Genomic DNA, 19,816 nt, shown 5'->3' with positions numbered 1-19,816 from the left:
CGTTAATATAATGGGCTTAAACACTAGTAAATATAATACTACAAATGACTCCACTTGTGTGAAGCTGAGAGTCTACTCAAATGGACGAAAAGCCTCAGGTTTTATCGGCAGAGCCCAAGCTCAAACCACCACCACCACATTACATTACATTACATTACATTAGTGATTTTTATTCCGCTTGTACCTTGCGGTTCAAAGCGGATTACATAAGAAGAGAACTGGACATTTCCAGGATGGTACATGACAATAGAGAATACAGTTTGAGGATAGAGACTTAATAACAGAATGAAAATAACAATGAAAATAAGATGATTTGGACGGCAGTGTTTTGGTTTCTTGGGGGATGGGGTGAGGGAGGTTAGGTAGATTGTATATGCTTTTTGAACAGCAGTGTTTTGATTTCTTTACATCATTGGCAAAAACTTCCACAGAGTGACGGTCCGCTATTGAGGTTTAAAATTGTTAAGGACAGATTTTATGCAGCAAAAACAACTGTGATTGTATAAAGCAGTCTGATATGTTGCCAATATTTCACGGCACTAAACTATTTCTTCAGGGCTTATTGACCTCACTTTGATTCTCACAGAGCTGTAAAAGTAATTAAATAATGTATATCACTTTCTATCCGCTTATGCTTATATGATATCAGAAATTAGAAACTTTTACTTACTGACAGCATTATGCTCACAATCTCACCAGTGTCCTAAACGCTAAACCTCAGCGTCTCAGTTTTCAAAGGGAGAATAGCCAACCACGCCCCTCCACAGATGTTTTAGCTCAGGGGTGCCCATACTTTTTTAGCTTGTGAGCTAATTTTAAAATGACCAAGTCAAAATGATCTACCAACAATAAAATTTAAAAAAACACAAAGCGCACTGTACGCAGAGAAAATGTTAATTATAATTTATATTCGGGGGGGGTTTCAAAGAGGTCAAGGCAGATGACTTTAAAATATGCAATGTCATCTCAGTAACAACTATACAAAAATAGACAAATATACCCCCTCCCCTTTTACTGAACCACGATAGTGTTTTTTAGTGCAGGGAGCTGTGCTGAATACCCCGTGCTGCTCTCGACGCTCATAGGTTTCCTGCGCTAAAAACCACTATTACGGTTTAATTAAAGGGGGCCATAGTGCAAAATATAGACAGCAGATATAAATTCTTATAACGGAACCATTTTGATCACTAAATTGAAAATAAAACCATTTTTCTACCTTTGTTGTCTGGTGATTTCTGGTTGCACTTTCTTCTTCTGACTGTGCATCCAATCTTTCTTTCTTGCTTCCTCTCCTCCAGACCTCATTCCAACCAACATCTCTCTCTGTTCCTCCATGAGTCCAACTTTTTCTTCCTCTCTTCCTGCCTGCCCCCTGCCACCCGACATACTCCATTCCCTCCCCTGACTTTTTCTTCCTCTCTCCCTGCCCCCTTCCCTTTCTTTCTCTCTCTGTCCCTTCTTTCTTTCACTCTCCCTGCCCTTCCTTTCTTTCTTTCTTTCTCTCTTGTCTCTCTCCAGAGAAGGCAGCACTGTTAGTTGGTCAATGGAGGAACAGCAGCTTGTTTAATTCCAGGAAGCATGAAGCTCTGTGTCTTTCACTTTCCCTGCCCCCTCCAAGCCACCGTCTTTCTTTCCCTCTTCCTGCCCCCTTCCAAGCTGCCCCCATTCTCCCTGCTTTCCGGACATGTAAAAGCCAGGCCCATGCAGCCATTACACAAGCATTCCCTCCCCCCCAACACCAATTCTGGCGTTGGAGAAGAAGTTCCGGGCCAGCCAGGCAGCGATTGGCTGGCCCGGAACTCCCTCTCCAACGCCAGAATTGAGGGGGAAGTGGGGGGGAAACGCTTGTGTAGTGGCTGCACGGCCCTGGCTTTTGCGTGTCGGGGAAGCAGGGAGAACGCAAAGGCAACACAAGTTTCGCGGAGCTCGGGATGGGCTCGGTGATCAACCCGCGTTGCCCTTGCGATCTACTGGTCGATCACAATCGACCTTTTGGGCACCCCTGTTTTAGCTGCATAAAATTTCAGTCCTTAACAATTTTAAATCTCAATAGCGGACCGTCACTCTGTGGAAGTTTTTGCCAATGATGTGGTGGTGGTGGTTTGAGCTTGGGCTCTGCCGATAAAACCTGAGGCTTTTTCTTCCATTTGAGTAGACTCTCAGCTTCACACAAGTGGCGTCATTTGTAGTATTGTAATCTGAATTACAGCACAACAGGGCTATCCGAACGCACTGCTCTGCACATATTGAACAGATCATTACCCGGAAAGTTGAATGTCTAACAGGTTTCTCTCTGGGAATCTGAGCAATAGACACGGGGGGGGGGGGGGGTCAATATTCATAGAGATCTAACTGGTCAGAAACGGCTCCTGGCCAGTTAAATTGCCTCTTCGGAGCTAACTGCTAACCAGTAAAGAACTGCCAAAAAATAATTAGTTAACTCTGAACTGAAAACTGGCTATTTTGGGGACATTCCGGGACAGAGTCAGCACTTGGCTGGTTAAGTGCCGATATTTACTTAACCTGGCCAGTTTAACTGTATAAGTCACTTCCTGGCTCTATGACCCAGAAGTGATTTCAGAGGGGAGCTAGGCTGGCACAAGTAACAGGCCAGAGAAGTTGCTCGCAATGGTGAAGATTTAAAGAGGTATGGGGAAGGGGGAAGAAAGAGCATGAGCATGACATGGGGTGGGGAGGTGACAGCGCCCTCACCAAGATGGCGACCAGGGTGATCCACCCCCTTCTTATTACGTCACTGCCACTGCCAGTTGAATTTCAAGCCCATCTCTTTCCCTAGCACTTTTATTGTGGTCCTGCAGTTTCCTACTGCTCTCTAGATCCTTCAGGTCAATTAAGAACAAATGCTCAAATGTAACATATATGTGCTCATAAAAACATAAGAATTGCAATACTGGGACAGACCGAAGGTCCATCAAGCCCAGCATCCTGTTTTCAACAGTGGCCAAGCTAGGTCCCAAACAGTGTTCCCTCTAAGGATTGATGAGGTGTGTGCAAAAAAAAATATGCATGAGCGACAAATTACATACTCCACAAATTTATGAGCAGGCGCAGAGGACGCATTTTTAAACAAATGTAGTTTATCCTTGTACTCCTTATGTAATTTTAATCATCTATGGATATGTTTGTATGTTTATTGTTCAAATGGTTTTATTTATTTCCCAAAATTTATTTTTGTTATACACATTGAAAATATTTGATATTGCGTTTAAATCAAAATCTCAATAAACTTGAAACTTGAAACGAGTGCCCATGAGATTGTGGGAGGGTTAAATACTCAAAACTTAGAAGAATAACAATTTACTTAAAGTTTTTGCTTCGCCAGCTTTCTGGTATCTTTACATAATGCAGTGGTGTACCTAGCATATGTAACACCCGGGGCCCATCATTTTTTGGCACCCCCCCCCCCCCATCTGTACGAAAAACGTGATTTTTAGTAACAAGCCACACGTCACACATGAGTACCTAGGAAAAGGCAGCATCTTACATATTGCAGTGAACAGTACATCTATTGTAAAACTAAACAAGCCAGACCAGCACAGATCAATCCTACACCGTCAATCCTAACAGAAAACCATGTCTTTCGAACACACAGAACACAGAAAACACCTTCGCCTAGTAAGGAATATGTAATCACAAACTAACCCCTCCCTCTTTTACAAAACTGTAGTGTGGATTTTAGCTACGGAGGTAACAGCTCTGATGCTCATAAAATTCTGAGCATCAGAGCTGCTACCACCAAGGCTGGTGCTAAAAACGCTTCACAGTTTTGTAAAAGGGGGGATAAAATAAAAATACATAGACAAAGGTTAAATTGAACCAGCAAGAAGCTGGACTCTGCATACAATGCTTCACAGAAACAGTGACACATGTCTCCTAAAGCAATAAATAAATAGAAATTTTTTTCTACCTTTGTCTTCTGTGGTTTCTCCTTTCCTCATCTTCTTGTAACTCTCTTCCTTCCATCCACTGTCTGCCGTCTCTCTTCCCCTATATGGCATCTTCTCTCCTTCTATGCCCCTTCCAGAAACTGTATGCCTCCCCCTTCCATCTCTCCTTTCACCCCATTGGTCTGGCATCTCTCTCCTCGCCTTCCCTCTCCCACACCTCTCCTCATAGTCTGGTATCTCCCCTTCCCTGATTCTCTGGCATCTCTCTTCTTTCCTTTTCTTCCATCTTTCGCTCCCCCTCCATGCTCTCACATCTCCCCCTTCCTTTTCCCTTAGACTGGCATACCTTCCTCCTACGCTCCAAGCCCTGGCATCTCCTTTAATTCCCTCCCTCATCTTCCTTCTCCCTCCAGCTGGGTACCGCAACACTCTTCCCTGCAGCTCTGCACTTCCCCACAATTGCCATGCTTCGGTTCCTCTTCTTCCTTCCTTCCTCCCCCCCCCCCCCGCGGGACCCTGCGGCACCATCAACTCTTACTCCCTCTAATGTCGGCCCTGCAGCTCCAGACTTCCTCGCACCTTCTCCCCTCCCCCTTTGGATCGCTATTATTTTAAATGTTATAGCCGCGGAGCTGTATCCATCAGTGGAGATGTCTAACCTCGGCCTGCCCCGGAACTCTTACTGCAGCAGCCGCCCGTCTAGGCAGGAACAGGAAGTCACTGTTGCAGTAAGAGTTCCGGGGCAGGCCGAGGTTAGACATCTCCACTGATGGATACAGCTCCGCGGCTATAACATTTAAAATAATAGCGATCCAAAGGGGGAGGGGAGAAGGTGCGAGGAAGTCTGGAGCTGCAGGGCCGACATTAGAGGGAGTAAGAGTTGATGGTGCCGCAGGGTCCCGCGGGGGGGGGGGGGGAGGAAGGAAGGAAGAAGAGGAACCGAAGCATGGCAATTGAAATAAGTAGTGGATTTCTCAAAGCCATCTCAATAATGGCCTATGGACTTCTCTTTTAGGAAATTATCCAAACCTTTTTTTAAAATCCCGCTAAGCTAATTGATTTCAGCACATTCTCTGGCAACTTGGATTCACTAGAGCTAGGTCTTGTCAGACAAATCTGATCAATTTCTTTGACTGGGTGACCAGAAAATTGGATAGAGGATGTGCGCTAGTTGTATATTTAGATTTTAGCAAAGCCTTTGACTGTTCCACACAGATGTCTAATAAATAAACTGAGTGCCCTTGGGATGGGTCCCAAAGTGACGGGCTGAGACGGGAACTGGTTGAGTGGAAGGTGACAGAAGGTAGTGATCAATGAAGATCGCGCTGAGAAAAGGGATGTTACCAGTGGTGTGCCTCAAAGTTCTGTTCTTGGGCCTGTTTTTTTTTAACATTTTTATAAACGACAGTGGTATACCAAGGGCGGGGCGGGTGGAATATTGGACTCACATAGGGCCATATTTTGTATAGGGTACACTAGTTAGGTGCCATTAGGCACCATAATTGAGGCCACTTAGCAACATCTAACTAAAATCCATGCATAACCTAAATTAACTCAATTAGCTTAAATGGTATGGTAATTGCCATGCCATTGAAGTTAATTGAATAACTAATTTAAAAAAATAATTATAATTAAAAGTTAGGTGCAGAATTCCACGTAGCACCTAGCGACGCCTAAGTGGAGTCACCTTCTGATGCCTAATGGTGCTTACCTGAAAAGTAGGCATGGTTAAGGGCAGAGAATAGATGTGGTTGACTTAGGTGTCGCTAGGCATCTGAGTTAGGTATCGGTAAATTAGCCCTGGTAAAATCTGGCATAATATACCAGTGCCCACCTCCAGGATGTCTAGCAATAATCTATGCACACCTAGGGGCCGCTATACAGGATTCTATAAATGGCACTTGCAGTTGATTGAAAACTGTGCCAAATGGTACCTACACAGTAGGTGCAGCTAAGCACTGTTCTAGAATCTGGCCCAAACTGTATTATATTACAGTTTGCTTCATTATGGACTCTTTTTACAAAGCCACGGTAGCAATTCTCCTGCAACAAATGTACCGGAGCCCATTCAATTCCTATGGATTTTGGTGCATTTGCCGCAGTAGAATCATTACCGTGGCTTTGTAAAAGGGGTCCTATGTGTGCAAAAAGAATAAGTACAAACAAAAAATTGACCCTTTAGTTCCACAGGCAATGCAAATAATAGCGAAAACAAAAAGATCTGTGGAATGCAGGCTTTATTCAAAAATGTACAATTGGATAATCCATATAGAATATATCTAAGGCCTAATCCATAGAGAGGTATGGACCCAACATGGTCCGTGTTTTGACAATTATGTCTTCCTCGGGGTCCCTAAAAGTCCTGATATTAAAGCTGAGTTACCCTCGGTAATGTTTTCAGTTTTTAATCCATGTGCTTTAATATTAGGACTTTTAAGGACCCCTGAGGAAGACATAATTGTCGAAACACAGACCATGTTGGCTCCATACCTCTCTATGGTTTAGGCCCTAGATATATTCTATGTGGATTATCCAATTGTACATTTTTGAATAAAGCCTGCATCTTGAACATTACCATTGCCGCAGATCTTTTAAAAAGAATAAGCAACATTTTTTCTCTTTATATTGTCGTTATCTTTTTTGTGTTATTTTGTGTGTGATGATTCAAACTAGTGATATATGTAGGGTTACCAGATGTCCGAATTTACCCAGACATGACCTCTTTTTAGAGGGCATGTCCGGGTGTCTGAACGGCTTTTTTAAAACCCAGCACTTTGTCCGGGTTAGGAAAAGCAGATCATGTTGGGAGGAGGCATCCGCACATGCAAAGTGGTGATGTCACACGTGTGACAAAGTGGTGCTTTCACATAACATCATCGCGTCACATCCGTGCATGCGCAGATGCTCTCCCAACCACTGAGAACAGGCTGAGGGGAGTGGGGCTAGGGGCGAGGCCAGGGCGTGGTGTGGGCATAATGGGGCAAGGATGGAGGGAACTGGGCGGGCCTGGGGACAGGTCTCTAGGTCCAGATTTTACATAAGTATAATCTAGTAACCCTATATATATATATATATATATATATATATATATATATAGTCTCTGGGGGCAGATCTCTGGGTCCAGATTTTACATAAGTAAAATCTGGTAACCCTATATATATATGGAGTTTTTCTGCCTTCTTCTGGTTTATATATATATCTAATATAATAAAATGGTAAGCCGCGCATGCGCACTTCCTAAGCGTGCGTCCGTTTTCCGTGAGCTGTAGCTAGGAAGTGCGCATGCGCGACTCACCCCCTGCCTCCCGGCTCCAGCGGCGTGACAGTTTTCAAAGAGGCGCGGGATTGTTTCAACGCAGAACCACCAGCCGTTAAAGCTCCTGGCGCTGACTCCTGACGGTGGAGGAGAGGCAAGGTAGAAGAAGATTTCCGCTGCCCGGCACCCGAGTCCTTTGCCGCCCCCCCTTCCCTTACCGCGGCCCCGACTGGCGATTTAAGCAGCGTGTCCAGTAGTCTTCACACGCTGCTTCGGGCCCTTCTACTGCCCTGATTTGCTCCGGACGTGCCAGAGTAAATCAGGCCTGTAGAAGGACCTGAAGCAGCATGTGAAGACTGCTGGACACGCTGCTTGAATCGCCATGTGTAGTCGGACCCGGGGGAAGGGGAGGGGCGGCAAAGGACTCGGGCCCGCGTTTGTAGTCGCGACTGTGAGAAGGGAAAGGGGGTAGAGGAAACAATAATGCTGCTGCACAGGGAACTGGTGTGGGGGGAGGGAAATGGAAGGGGGATGGAATGCTGCTTTGGCCAGACAGACAGAGGGAGGAAGGGAGACAGAAAGACACAGGGGCAGGTGCACAGGGAACAGACACAGGTGCAGGGAGATATACAGAAAGACAAACAGACAAAGGGGGCCAGGGACAGAGACAGACAGACAGAAAGAAAGACAGCGGGAGTCGCGTCAGGAGGGGTGCGGGATGCCGCAGAGGGAACTTTTCCAATGGGTGCAACTTGGCGGCTGTCGGGAACCTCTGATCAGAGGCAGAGCAAGGTAACTGTATCATAGGGATAAGAAGGGGGAGAAAAAGGAAGGGACGCCTAATGTTGGACAGGGGGAGAAGGAAGGTGCTGCTGGACAGGGGGGAGGTAAAACAAAGGGAGAAGGGCTGCTGCTGCATAAGGAGAGCTGTGAAGGGGTGGTGGTGGACACAGGGGAGGTAAAAGGAAAGGAGAATGGACAGGGGGAGCAGGCAAGGAGTGGTGATGGACAGCCAAGGAAAAAGAAAGACAGAAAGAAAGCAAGCGGCTAAGGAGAGAGAGAGAAAAAGAAATAAAGAGAGAGACACACACACATATATTCTAGCACCCGTTAATGTAACGGGCTATAAGACTAGTATAATCTAAACACAAGAGGAAGGCAGAAAAACTCCATTCAGCACTTTTATCTACATTAATTCATAAATAATAAATAATCTCATGAACATATAGCATATCTAAAAACATTGAAACTTAACTTAAATCTATCAGCAAATGTTCGTGTAGTTCAGTTGTAATCCAATTAAAGGAGAATCAATAGAGATAGAAGATAGAAGTGCTGAATGGAATTTTTCTGCATTCCTCTGGTTTTTAGATGATATTGATATTATTAAGCACAATTATTAAATTGTTTGATATATTTATTTTTGCTTAGTTGAATTCTCTTGTATAATTTATATATTTATTTGAGAATTTCTTTAGTCCTTATCTCTCTAATTATTTAGTTGTTGAGATAACCCTAGATATATGCCATAATCCATGTATGATCAGAGTTACTTATCTGGAAACACACTTACCCCCCTCGTTCAAAACTGCGATAGCAGTTTCTAGCACCAGGAGCCACGCTGAATGGCCCGCGCTGCTCCCGACGTTCATAGGAACTCAATGAGCATCGGGAGCAGCGTGGGCCATTCAGCATGACGTCCCGCGCTAGAAATTGCTATCGCGGTTTTGTACAAGGAGACCTTATTTTATTGAATGACATAAGTAGGTTTTAATTTGTTTCCGCATATTTTCCTGCGAATATTCACAGGCCACAGCCTATAGAATTCTATTATATGTACAGTATACATCAGATTTTTTTCACATGTGAATAGCACTTATCCCTTCTAAAGTCACATCTCAAGTGTTCCTATTGCCCTGTAGACCACAAACCCTGAATCATAAAAATAATATGCAGTTCTTCAACTCTCAGTTTAAATGTTATGTTATGTAAGTTCTGTTCTGTTATGTAAGTTCTTCAGTTCAAGGATGTATGATAAAATCAAGAAGCCAAGTAAATTAACTCAGGAACTACAATGAATAGAGTAAATACCTTCAAAGTATTATGTTAATCCATAGTTAATTATATATCCTGAAACAGAAAAGATTTTAATAATTTCCTGAATCTAAAGTAACGATCACATGAATACAAACTTAATTGAAGATAATTCCATAAATATGCAAGTTGATAATTGTTTGGTAGATTTCAGATTCTTGAACACTGAAAATTTCAATTGGAAAGAATTTCTAGTAGAATATTTAGTAGTTCCTTTTAAAAATAGTAATTCTTAGTGTAAATTTTATTCTAGCTATAGCAGGAAGTCGGTGTTCTTATAGTAATATCATAAGTGATTTGATTTCCAGAGGCTGATTATCAACCTAATTGCTGAATTTTGTACCAATTGTAAGTGATTAATAAGAGATTTGGACAAACAGCCAGTGCAAGGTTACAGTAATCCAATTTCGACAAAATCAAAGACAGCACCAGAGTCCAAAATAGGGCTGTAGCATGTAGCTGAGGGGAGATATGATTGAAGTCTACTAAATCCTGATTTGTTCCGCCACTAATTTCTGTCAAATGGGATGATCAGTGACACTCAGAAAAGCGCACAGACAATATAAAGCATAAACAATAACACTTTATTATACTTATAAGAATAAAATAGCATCACCTTGACCCCATTCAACGACCATCCTCCTTCACAATTGGGAATCCCTGCAATTGATAGGCGGGGGGACCAAAGGACTGACCCTTTAGACGTCTTGGATTCTGTTCCTGGAGACGTCTTGGATTCTCCCTCCAGTCGTCATGGATTCTGATTTTAGGAGCCGAATCCCATCCTTATAAGCTGCTGAGTTCAAAAGCATAAACAGCTGGTCCTGTTATTAGTAATACAGCTGGTCCTGCTCCTTTGTTCTCTGTTTTGACAACACCTAGGGCAAGGAGGTGTGGCAGAGACCGGCCCATCTGGCTTTACTGATGTTATTTGAGCGGCACGCAGAAGTCAGGATGTCAGCTAAGCAGACTTGTTGCAGAAACCATCTGGTTTTACTGTCCTTTGAAGATCAAGGAGGTCAGGATGTCAGATAAGCAAGCTTATTGCAGAAACCATCTGGTTTTACTGTCCTTTGGAGATCAAGGAGGTCAGGATGTCAGATAAGCAAGCTTATTGCAGAAACCATCTGGTTTTACTGTCCTTCTGAGATCAAAGTAACACTCAGGACAAGGAGGTCAGATAAGCAGACTTTCAGATAAGCAGACTTGAGGATACATGTCAGTAATATGCTGAACATGTCAGTAATATGCTGAGGCATAACAGTGGAGTAGAATGGGAACAAGTGGATAGATTTTTCACTCCGGTAAAAAATATAATCATGTAACACCTTTTCTGACTAAATCTCATTGGCTTCCAATTAACCTTCAAAATTTTACTTTTAGTATTCAAAACCCTTTCTACTAATGAACCTCAATTTATTGATAAATTACTCATCCCTTATAGCATTTCACGTTCTCTCCGGTCTACTAATCAAAAGCTTATAGTAGTCCCCTCTTTGAAAGGTACGGGAACACGACGACATGATATGTTTTCAGTGATGGCACCGCAGCTTTGGAATGCCATGCCTCAGCATTTAAGAGAGGAAAACGACTTGAGTCATCTTAAAAGTAATTTAAAAAGTTTTCTTTTTAAAGATGCTTTTAATCTTTAAATTATGTTAAAAAACTTTATATTAGTTTTATTCTTTGATTGCACTCTTCCCTCCCTATATGGTTCTCCTCTGTACTTTAAAAATACTGAATTGTAGTTCTTTTTTTAATATATAAAATCTTTATTCATTTTAAAACTTACAATAAGTGTGACAGTGAGTTAAAACATTTTAACATTAAATAGAACACTTAATAATCAGCAATAATAGAAATCATAAAACTTATCTCACTTCCTCCCCACCGTTCCATAGCAATTATAAAACATAAGTATCATATGATAACATTTTTCCCCCTATCATTCTTATATTGTTAAATAATAAACTAAAAACTACCCCCCTTCCCCAGTATTGAACTTGTAAATTTAAGGGAAAAATGGTATCTATTCAGTACAATAGTTTGTTAATGGCTCCCATACATTTTGAAACTTCCTTAAATACTCCTTCTGTGTAGCTATTGCTCTTTCCATTTTATATATATATGGCATAACAAGTTCCACCAAAAATTATAGTTCAATCTACTCCAGTTTTTCCAATTACACGTAATTTGTTGTATGGCGACCCCTGTCATTTTAAGTAAAAGCTTGTTATTATTTGAAGATATCTGACTCTGCCTTCATTGACATGCCAAATAATATAGTATCATAGGTCAATGCCACTGGGTTTTGTAATAAACAATTAATTTGGCCCCAAATTGATTTCCAAAAAGCCATAATAAATGGACAATAGAACAATAAATGATCTAAAATCCCTGCTTCAAGATGACAATGCCAACATCTATTAGACTTAGAGCTATCTAACTTTTACAACCAAACAGGGGCCCATAATGTTCTATGTAACAGAAAAAAACAAGTTTGTCTCATAGATGCAGACATTGTGCATCTCATCCTCCAAGACCAAATTCGTGGCCATTGAGACGCAGAAATTTGATGCTTAATCTCAATGCTCCAAATGTCTCTCAGACCGGTTTTTGGTTTCTTTTTAATAAAATATTCAAAATCACTTCAAAATCCTCAGAAAAATAGGCTATAAGATGAGTCCAAACACAACCTATATAACAACCAAAAGGTTGAATTAAGAGATTATTGGGATCTCAAGTGCTCACAGTTATATGCCAGTTGACCAAATCTAGGCAAATAACCAACCAGTGAGCTATCATCGGTCCTTTAAACTCTTGTTGTGTTATTTTATTCCAATTATTTTAATTTTGATGTGCAATTTGTTATACTAATTTATTATGCTATTATATTTATAGTTATTCAGATACTTAGCTCGGGTGTAGATTCTTAACCCGGCCTGCTGATAACAGAACAACAATGGAAGATCTTTGTTTCGCTCTCACTAACGGTGAAAGAGCTTCATCAGGAACAGCGCAGATTATCGGCACTCTTTCTCAGAAGCCACCAATATTCAGAAAAGCTCTTCTTTCTGCGGCTACCAGTCTTTCATATCAGCTTTATTGCCCGTTGCTTGAGTATTTATTTACTTATTCTCATCCTCCAGTTAACAATTTATTCCACTGGGTGGCCCGGTGCCCCAGGAAGTCCACCTGAAAGCATAAGAACTCTAAACTATATTGATTATTAAGATTTTTCCATTCAGGGAACCCCACCTGAATGACCTGCTTCATTTGCATCCATCTAAAACTTTGTGATTTATTGAAGCCATATTTATGTTACAACTGTGAAAAATCAAGCAGCTTACGATTAAAAATAACATCATCTAATATACGTATATCTGCTATCATCCAATACTTTCAGATGGCCTTAAATCTGCCAATTTGAATCTTGGAGTTCAGCCATATAGTTTGATTTGTGAATTGGAATAGGTGTTAAATTACTCACATATCTTAATGTTTTCCATGTGTCTACTAATATTCTATTATCTTTATACTATTCTTTAAGCCCGTTACATTAACGGGTGCTAGAAAGCAGCCCCCTTTCCCTCTCCCCCTCCAGTTCCTCCCTAACTGTCTCTCCGTAGCCCCCCTTCTGTCTTCCCCCCCTAAGCAAAATGATCTGCCTCCCAGCACACCCCTCCCCCGAAGCAGCCCCCTTTCCCTCTACTACTCCAATTCCTCCCTGACAGTGTCTCCGTGGCCCCCCTTCTGCTCCCCTCCCAAGCAAAGCTGTCTGCCTCCCAGCACACCCCTCCCCCCAAAGCAGACCCCTTTCCCTCTACCCCTCCAATTCCTCCCTGACTGTCTCTCTGTGGCCCCCCATTTTGTCTCCCCCCCAAGCAAAGCTATCTACCTCCCAGCACACCCCTCCCCCAAAGCAGACCCCTTTCCCTCTGCCCCTCCAGTTCCTCCCTGACTGTGTCTCCATGGCCCCCCTTCTGTCTCCCCCCCAAGCAAAGCTGTCTGCCTCCAAGCACACCCCTCCCCCAAAGCAGGCCCCTTTCCCTCTCCCGCTCCAGTTCCTCCCTGTCTCTCTGTGGCCTCCCTTCTGTCTCCCCCCCAAGCAAAGCTGTCTGCCTCCAAGCACAACCCTTTCCCAAAGCAGGCCCCTTTCCCTCTCCAGCTCCAGTTCCTCCCTGTCTCTCCATGGCCCCCCTTCTGTCTCCCCCCCCAAGCAAAGCTGTGTGCCTCCAAGCACACCCCTCCCCCAAAGCAGGCCCCTTTCCCTCTTCCTCCCTCTTCCTCTTCCTTCTTCCCAGTTCCTCCCTGTCTCTTCGTGGCCCACCCGATTTTCTCTTCTCGCGGTCTGGCCTGCTCCCCTAGTCCCTTGCTGCCACTGCCACCCCCTTCCCTTCACGCGGTCGACAAACCTCTTGGCTCCAGCAGTGGCCGCAGCACTGTAAACACGCTGCTTCGCGGCCTCTACTGCCCCGATTTGCTCTGCCGCGTATCTGATGATGTCATCAGGGACACGGAAGAGCAAATCAAGGCAGTAGAGGCCGCGAAGCAGCGTGTTTACAGTGCTGCGGCCGCTTCTGGAGCCAAGAGGTTTGTCGACCGCGGGAAGGGAAGGGGGTGGCGGCGGTGGCAAGGGACTAAGGTAGCCGGCCAGACCACAAGAAGAGAAAATCGGGTGGGAGGCTCAACGGAGATTGGGGGGGAGGGGTGAAGACAACGACGAAGACTGAGCCCTTGCTTTCTCCCTAGCTCCCAATGCCCTAACGGTCTGTACACCGCGATCTGGAGAGCAGGGAGTCCAACGGTTGCGGCTGGGAAGCAGTAAGGCTGGGGACTCGCGCATGCGCACGTCTGCAAAGCCACGGACATTCATCTCACAGATCAGGGATTTCAGATCACGCAGATATGAGTGCGCATGCGCATCTAGCGTTTTATTATATTAGATAATCTAGGCATTTTGATACTGAGAACATGGCACAATCGCAGAGGAAACATGAGTCGCCATTCCAACCATAACTAATCTGGGATATTTTCAGTGAGCTCTGGGAGGACCTAATACATACCCTGGCGCATAAAATAGGATTGATGATACCTATAAAAATTGGGAAAATTTACCCCTCCCTCTGTAATTGGCTTTTGTAGAGATACTAAAGCAACTCTAGGAGTTTTACCTAGCCAAATAAATTTTGTAAGAATACTATTTAATTTTTTATAAAAGGACCCTTGGAAAAAAAAACCGGTAACATACCCATTTGATAACAAACCACAGGCAAAATCATCATTTTAATAGTTTGGACTCTCCCCCACCACGAAAGATGTAAAGGATTCCATTGCTCACACATTTCTGTTACCTTCTGTAATAAAAAATTTTCATTCACTTTCATTGTATCTTCCAGCGTATTTTTTATCCAAATACCTAAATATTTTATTCCATTCTCCTGCCATAAAAAAGGGAATGAATCAAACAGACCTTTTGTACAATGTACATTGAGTGGAAGAACTTCTGATTTACTCCAATTTATCTTGTACCCTGAAAATTTTCCATATTTCTCTATCAATTCTAGTAAGCTTGGAAGGGTTGTTTCCCGATTTCTCAAATGAAGCAGTATATCGTCTGCATAAGCAGAAACCTTATATTCCCAATCTGAATAAGGAATACCCTGTACCTCCTTCGCTTGCTGAATAGCTAATAACAAGGGTTCTAATACAATATCAAAAAGCAATGGAGATAAGGGACAACCTTGTCTAACCCCCCTCTGCAGACTAAAACGCTCTGAGAAATTATTATTAATATACAATCTAGCAACAGGGGAGCTATACAATGTTTGAATCATTTGTATAAATCCTGAACCTATACCAAACCATTCCAATGCTTGATACATGAAGGTCCACTCAACTCGATCAAAGGCCTTCTCTGCATCCAAGGACACAGAAAAGGCTCATTCATGGCTTTTGATAAATTTAGCATATGTAAAGCCAAGAACCTCAATTTATTGATAAATTACTCATCCCTTATAGCATTTTGCGTTCTCTCCGGTCTACTAATCAAAAGCTTATAGTAATCCCCTCTTTGAAAGTTATTGGAACACGACGACATAATATGTTTTCAGTGATGGCACCGCAGCTTTGGAATGCCATGCCTCAGCTTTTAAGAGAGGAAAACAACTTGAGTCATATTAAAAGTAATTTAAAAAGTTTTCTTTTTAAAGATGCTTTTAATCTTTAAATTATGTTTAAACTTTATATTAGTTTCATTCTTTGATTGCACTCTTCCCTCCCTATTGTTTTCTCCATATATGGGTCTCCTGTGTACTTTAAAAATACTGTTTCCTCTTACCTTTTGTATTAGTCAGTCTGTAAGTCTATTTGTCTAACCCATTATTCTAAATTTTAAATTGTATGTCTAAACATATGTTTATATTTTTATCAATTTTGTACCTCGCTTAGTAAAACTAAATAAGCGATTCATCAAACTCAAATAAAACTTGAAACTTGAACACTCGAAGTTACAGGGAAATACTTTTAAAACCAACCGGAGGAAATATTTTTTCACTCAGAGAATAGTTAAGCTCTGGAGCTCATTCCCAGAGGTTGTGGTAAGAGCAGATAGTGTAGCTGGTTTTAAGAAAGGTTTGAACAATTTCCTGGAGGAAAAGTCCATAGTCTGTTATTGAGAAAGACATGGGGGAAGCCACTGCTTACCCTGGATCGGTAACATGGAAGGTTGCTCCTATTTGGGTTTTGCCAGGTACTAGTGACCTGGATAGTCTACCGTGAAGATAGGTTACATAGACCACTGATCTGACCCAGTAGGGCTATTCTTATGCTCTCAATTTCTATGAGCAACTCAAGAAGGTCAACATATCATAAAAAAAGCAAATGAAAAATAATCCATTACCTTCAATGAAAGAAGTCGGTCATCCAGTGCACGTGCCATTTCCAATAGCATAGCGCAGGGCACAGCTGCATCTGTAGCTCCCACAAACACTCTGCCATCCCACTGTGGACTAAAGTACTTTGAATCATAGTGGCAGGCAAAGGTTAGGTGATGCTTGGCAGAGGGGTTAAGGGTGCTGATTACATTTGAAAATGTTTTATACCCATAGGGTGTAGAGCTCTGAAAAGTGTCTTCCTCTGTTACCCAGGTAGCCTGAAGCTGACCAAGACGCTGCATGATGTGCTAGACAAACAAGAGAGGAAGACAGCAAGAGTTGTTTTTTTTTTAAAAGAAAGGTCACTTCTAAAAATAAATAGGCATTTGTCAATGGCGAAGGAATGTCGTGAAAACCATTCAGTTATCAACAAGGATGCTCTGATGGGAAGCTTAGCTGGAGCATTTAACAGTGGAGCATATCTTCCAAAAGGCCGCAGATCAGTTGGGTTTTCAGGATTTCACACTGATGTCCACGAAAAGATGGTAAGGGGGATCAAATGGAAACAATCCAACAACATGCAAAATAATCCCTCCTATAAACAAATTCAAAGTGTGATTTATTTAAGGATTATACCACTTTTTAAAAAATTAAAAGACATAAATAAAGAGAGGTTTTTCAGGATCAATGATAAAAATGTGGAACCATGTCAGTCTTGGCGAAGGTTGATTTATGACTACCCAAGCAGATTTCTGGGATCCCTTTCCTCTCTTACACTTATTTTGTACGTTTACAGGAGGGATTATGTTGTATGTTGTTGGATTGTTTTCAGGATTTCCCCAATGAATACATGTGAGATCTGTTTGCATACCATAGATGCAGTGCACATTTATTGGGGAAATCCTGAAAACCTGACTGGATTGCGGCTCTCAAAGACTGAGGTTGCCCATTCCTGTGCTACAGCATATTAATACAAACCGGTTGAGCCTCTAGATTCACCATGGACATCACATTTTAATAAATAAGGCACTATTTATGTAAAACTGTGGGATTTTATTTTCTTAAGCAACTTATTATTATTGCAGGAGTTCTCAACCCTTTCCTTGGAACACACCAGGCCAGTCAGGTTTCCAGGATGCCCACAATGAATATGCATGAGATAGATATGTATACAATGAAGATGGTCTACATAAATGTCTCTCAAACTTTCTCGAGCCAGGGCACACTAAAGGTAGTGGCCATGGCTTGAGGCATATAGGTTAGACACAAGGGTATTATAATATTTTATGAGGAACATTAAAGGTTTTTTAATGCCTGTGATGTGTTTATGGTACAGCCATTGTTTCTGGCATTCCGTGATCTGAGGCTTTTTCCTTCTCTGCTATGAGTGTTCACAGTGGTTATTTAGAGTATTTTGGTGGAGAGTTTTAAATTTAGTGGTTGTTTTAGGTTTCCTCCACTGCTTATTATTGATTTTTTGTTCTATACAATGGATATGGAGCATACAAATGTATCTCATTAATATTCATTGTGGATATTTTTATAAAAACAAATTGGCTTGATGTGGCCCAAGGACTGGGTTAAGAACCCCTGTAATTTTGGGACCAAAATTTGCTGGCATGAAAGGCAGGTATAACTCACTTAAGCATCTAATTTTCAGTCATAAATTATCCATTTCGCCCAGGGTTGGGCAACCTCAATCCTTAAGGGCTGCAACAGGCAAAAAACAAAAGGAATTGACCCCAAAATAATCATAGAGAAGAAAATCCAGAGAAAACAAACAAAAGAAAAACTCTGTGGAGTGACAATATTCCAAAATGAACTTTATTTGAAAGTGTCAAAGTTCCAAAGGTACACTGAAATCATCCACATAAAATAAATTCATCCACATAAAAACAGGTTATCCACATAAAAGCCTTAAAGGACCTAGTCCGCTAGGGATACAGGACACAACATTTCGACAAAAAGTCTTTTTCAGGGGTCCCTGGGGGTCCTATAAAGGTGAATACGTGGGAAACAATTGTGTGGTGAACCGGAAGTGAGACACTGCTTGCGCAACACACTTGCAAATAAAGTCCATTTTGGAACATCGTCACTCCACAGAGTTTTTTTGGTTTTCTTAAGGGCTGCAACCCAGTTGGGGGTTTCAGGAGTTCCTCAATGAATATGCATGAGATCTATTTGCATACACTGCCTCCACTATATGCAATAGGTCTCATGCAAGTTCACTGGGGAAATCCTGAAACCCCAACTGGGTTGCAGCCCTCGAGGACTGAGGTAAACCCTGATTTAGCTGCAATGTTCATCCACTAATCCCCTAAATCTATAATTTTAGCATCTAAATGTACACACTATTTCTGTTCTAAGATTCAAGAAAATTAGCATTTAGCATGTGAATGTAACATGTACAATTATGTGAAAAAATTTGGACACCCCATGAAATATTCAGTTCTTTCTTAAGAAATGTTCTCATATCGATGTAAAATCTTTTTTTTTTAATCTCTGGAAAAGAAAGTGATGTAATTGCAGGTAAACAACAAAACTTTTCCGTGATTTACTCATGAAACAAAAGATATCCACAAAACAAGATGTCCTTCTCCAGTGCTCTCTCTTCTGATGGTGTGACCAAAATAAGACAGTCATAACTTCATAATTTGGGCTTCGAATGACATAGGCGGTTTGATCTCTTCCAGAATTAATTTGTTAGTTCTTCTGATGGTCCACGGAAATGCCTAAAATCCTTCTCCTATCAAGAACAATTCTGGCACCTGTGTTCAATATATAAATATCAATACTAGTTCTTCAAGGAATGAGCTCTTGAAGAACTAGTATTGATAAAATCCTTCTCCAGCATCAAAGCTCAAATGAGTCAATCTGCTTTCTGTTTTGTTTCCGTGGAGGGGCATAATCGAAAGGAACGTCTAAGTCCATTTTTGTCTAAGTCGCAAGTCGTCCAAAGTAAAAAAACAGCTTAGGACACATTTTGGAAAATACGTCCAAATTTTTTTCCATTTCAAAAATTGTCTAAGTATACGTCCTGCCAATCTGATCGTCCAAGCCGCTAAATCATCCATCTTTATACCACATTTTTGTCCAACTTTTCATCCAAGTCAAAAACGCCTAGAACAAGCCCTATTGGACGTGGGAGGGGTCTGCAAAGTGATGGACTGAACACCCAGACATGGCACCTAAATAGTGGGGTACCTTACATGGCATAGCTGTGAACTTCACAAAAAGGGTGCCATGTCATCATCTCACTACAGCTCCCTTATAGGTTATGATGAGCCCCCCAAACCACCTCCAGAATCCCCTAGACCCACTTATCTATCACCCCAATAGCCCTTATGGCTGCAGGAGCCACTTATATGCCAGTACATAAGGGTTTTGGGGGTGTATAGGACAGTGCACATGTTTCAATATCAATGCAGTAATTACAGGGGCTTATGGGCATGGGTCCTCCTCTCCATAACTCACCCCCAAGATGGCTTAAGATGCCTCTGTGCAGCACGACTAGGCTTTCCTATACCAGGCTGCCTGGTGATGATGTTCTGGAGGCACAATTTTCAAGTTGTGATTAGTCTGTATTATGTGTTTGCAGTGCTTATCTGGTGACTTTAGGTGGGTTTTTGTGACTTAGACCATGTTTTAAATGGCCTAAGTCACAACGTCCAAGTTCCGTCGAT

General features: G+C 42.0%; 1 protein-coding gene across 1 annotated transcript in view; it reads right to left on the bottom strand.

Moving 5' to 3' along the window:
* QPCT (glutaminyl-peptide cyclotransferase) overlaps positions 1–19,816 on the bottom strand; it is a 77,221-nt gene that overhangs the window by 39,271 nt on the left and 18,134 nt on the right. Inside the window, exon 3 of the mRNA XM_033938677.1 lies at positions 16,160–16,441. Within this exon, the coding sequence (XP_033794568.1) occupies positions 16,160–16,441 (282 nt within the window). The remainder of the gene's footprint in view (positions 1–16,159; positions 16,442–19,816) is intronic.

This window comes from Geotrypetes seraphini, chromosome 3 (genome assembly GCF_902459505.1).
Source record: "Geotrypetes seraphini chromosome 3, aGeoSer1.1, whole genome shotgun sequence".
Taxonomy (NCBI): Eukaryota; Metazoa; Chordata; class Amphibia; order Gymnophiona; family Dermophiidae; genus Geotrypetes; species Geotrypetes seraphini.
This window is presented reverse-complemented; position numbering and strand designations above follow the sequence as displayed.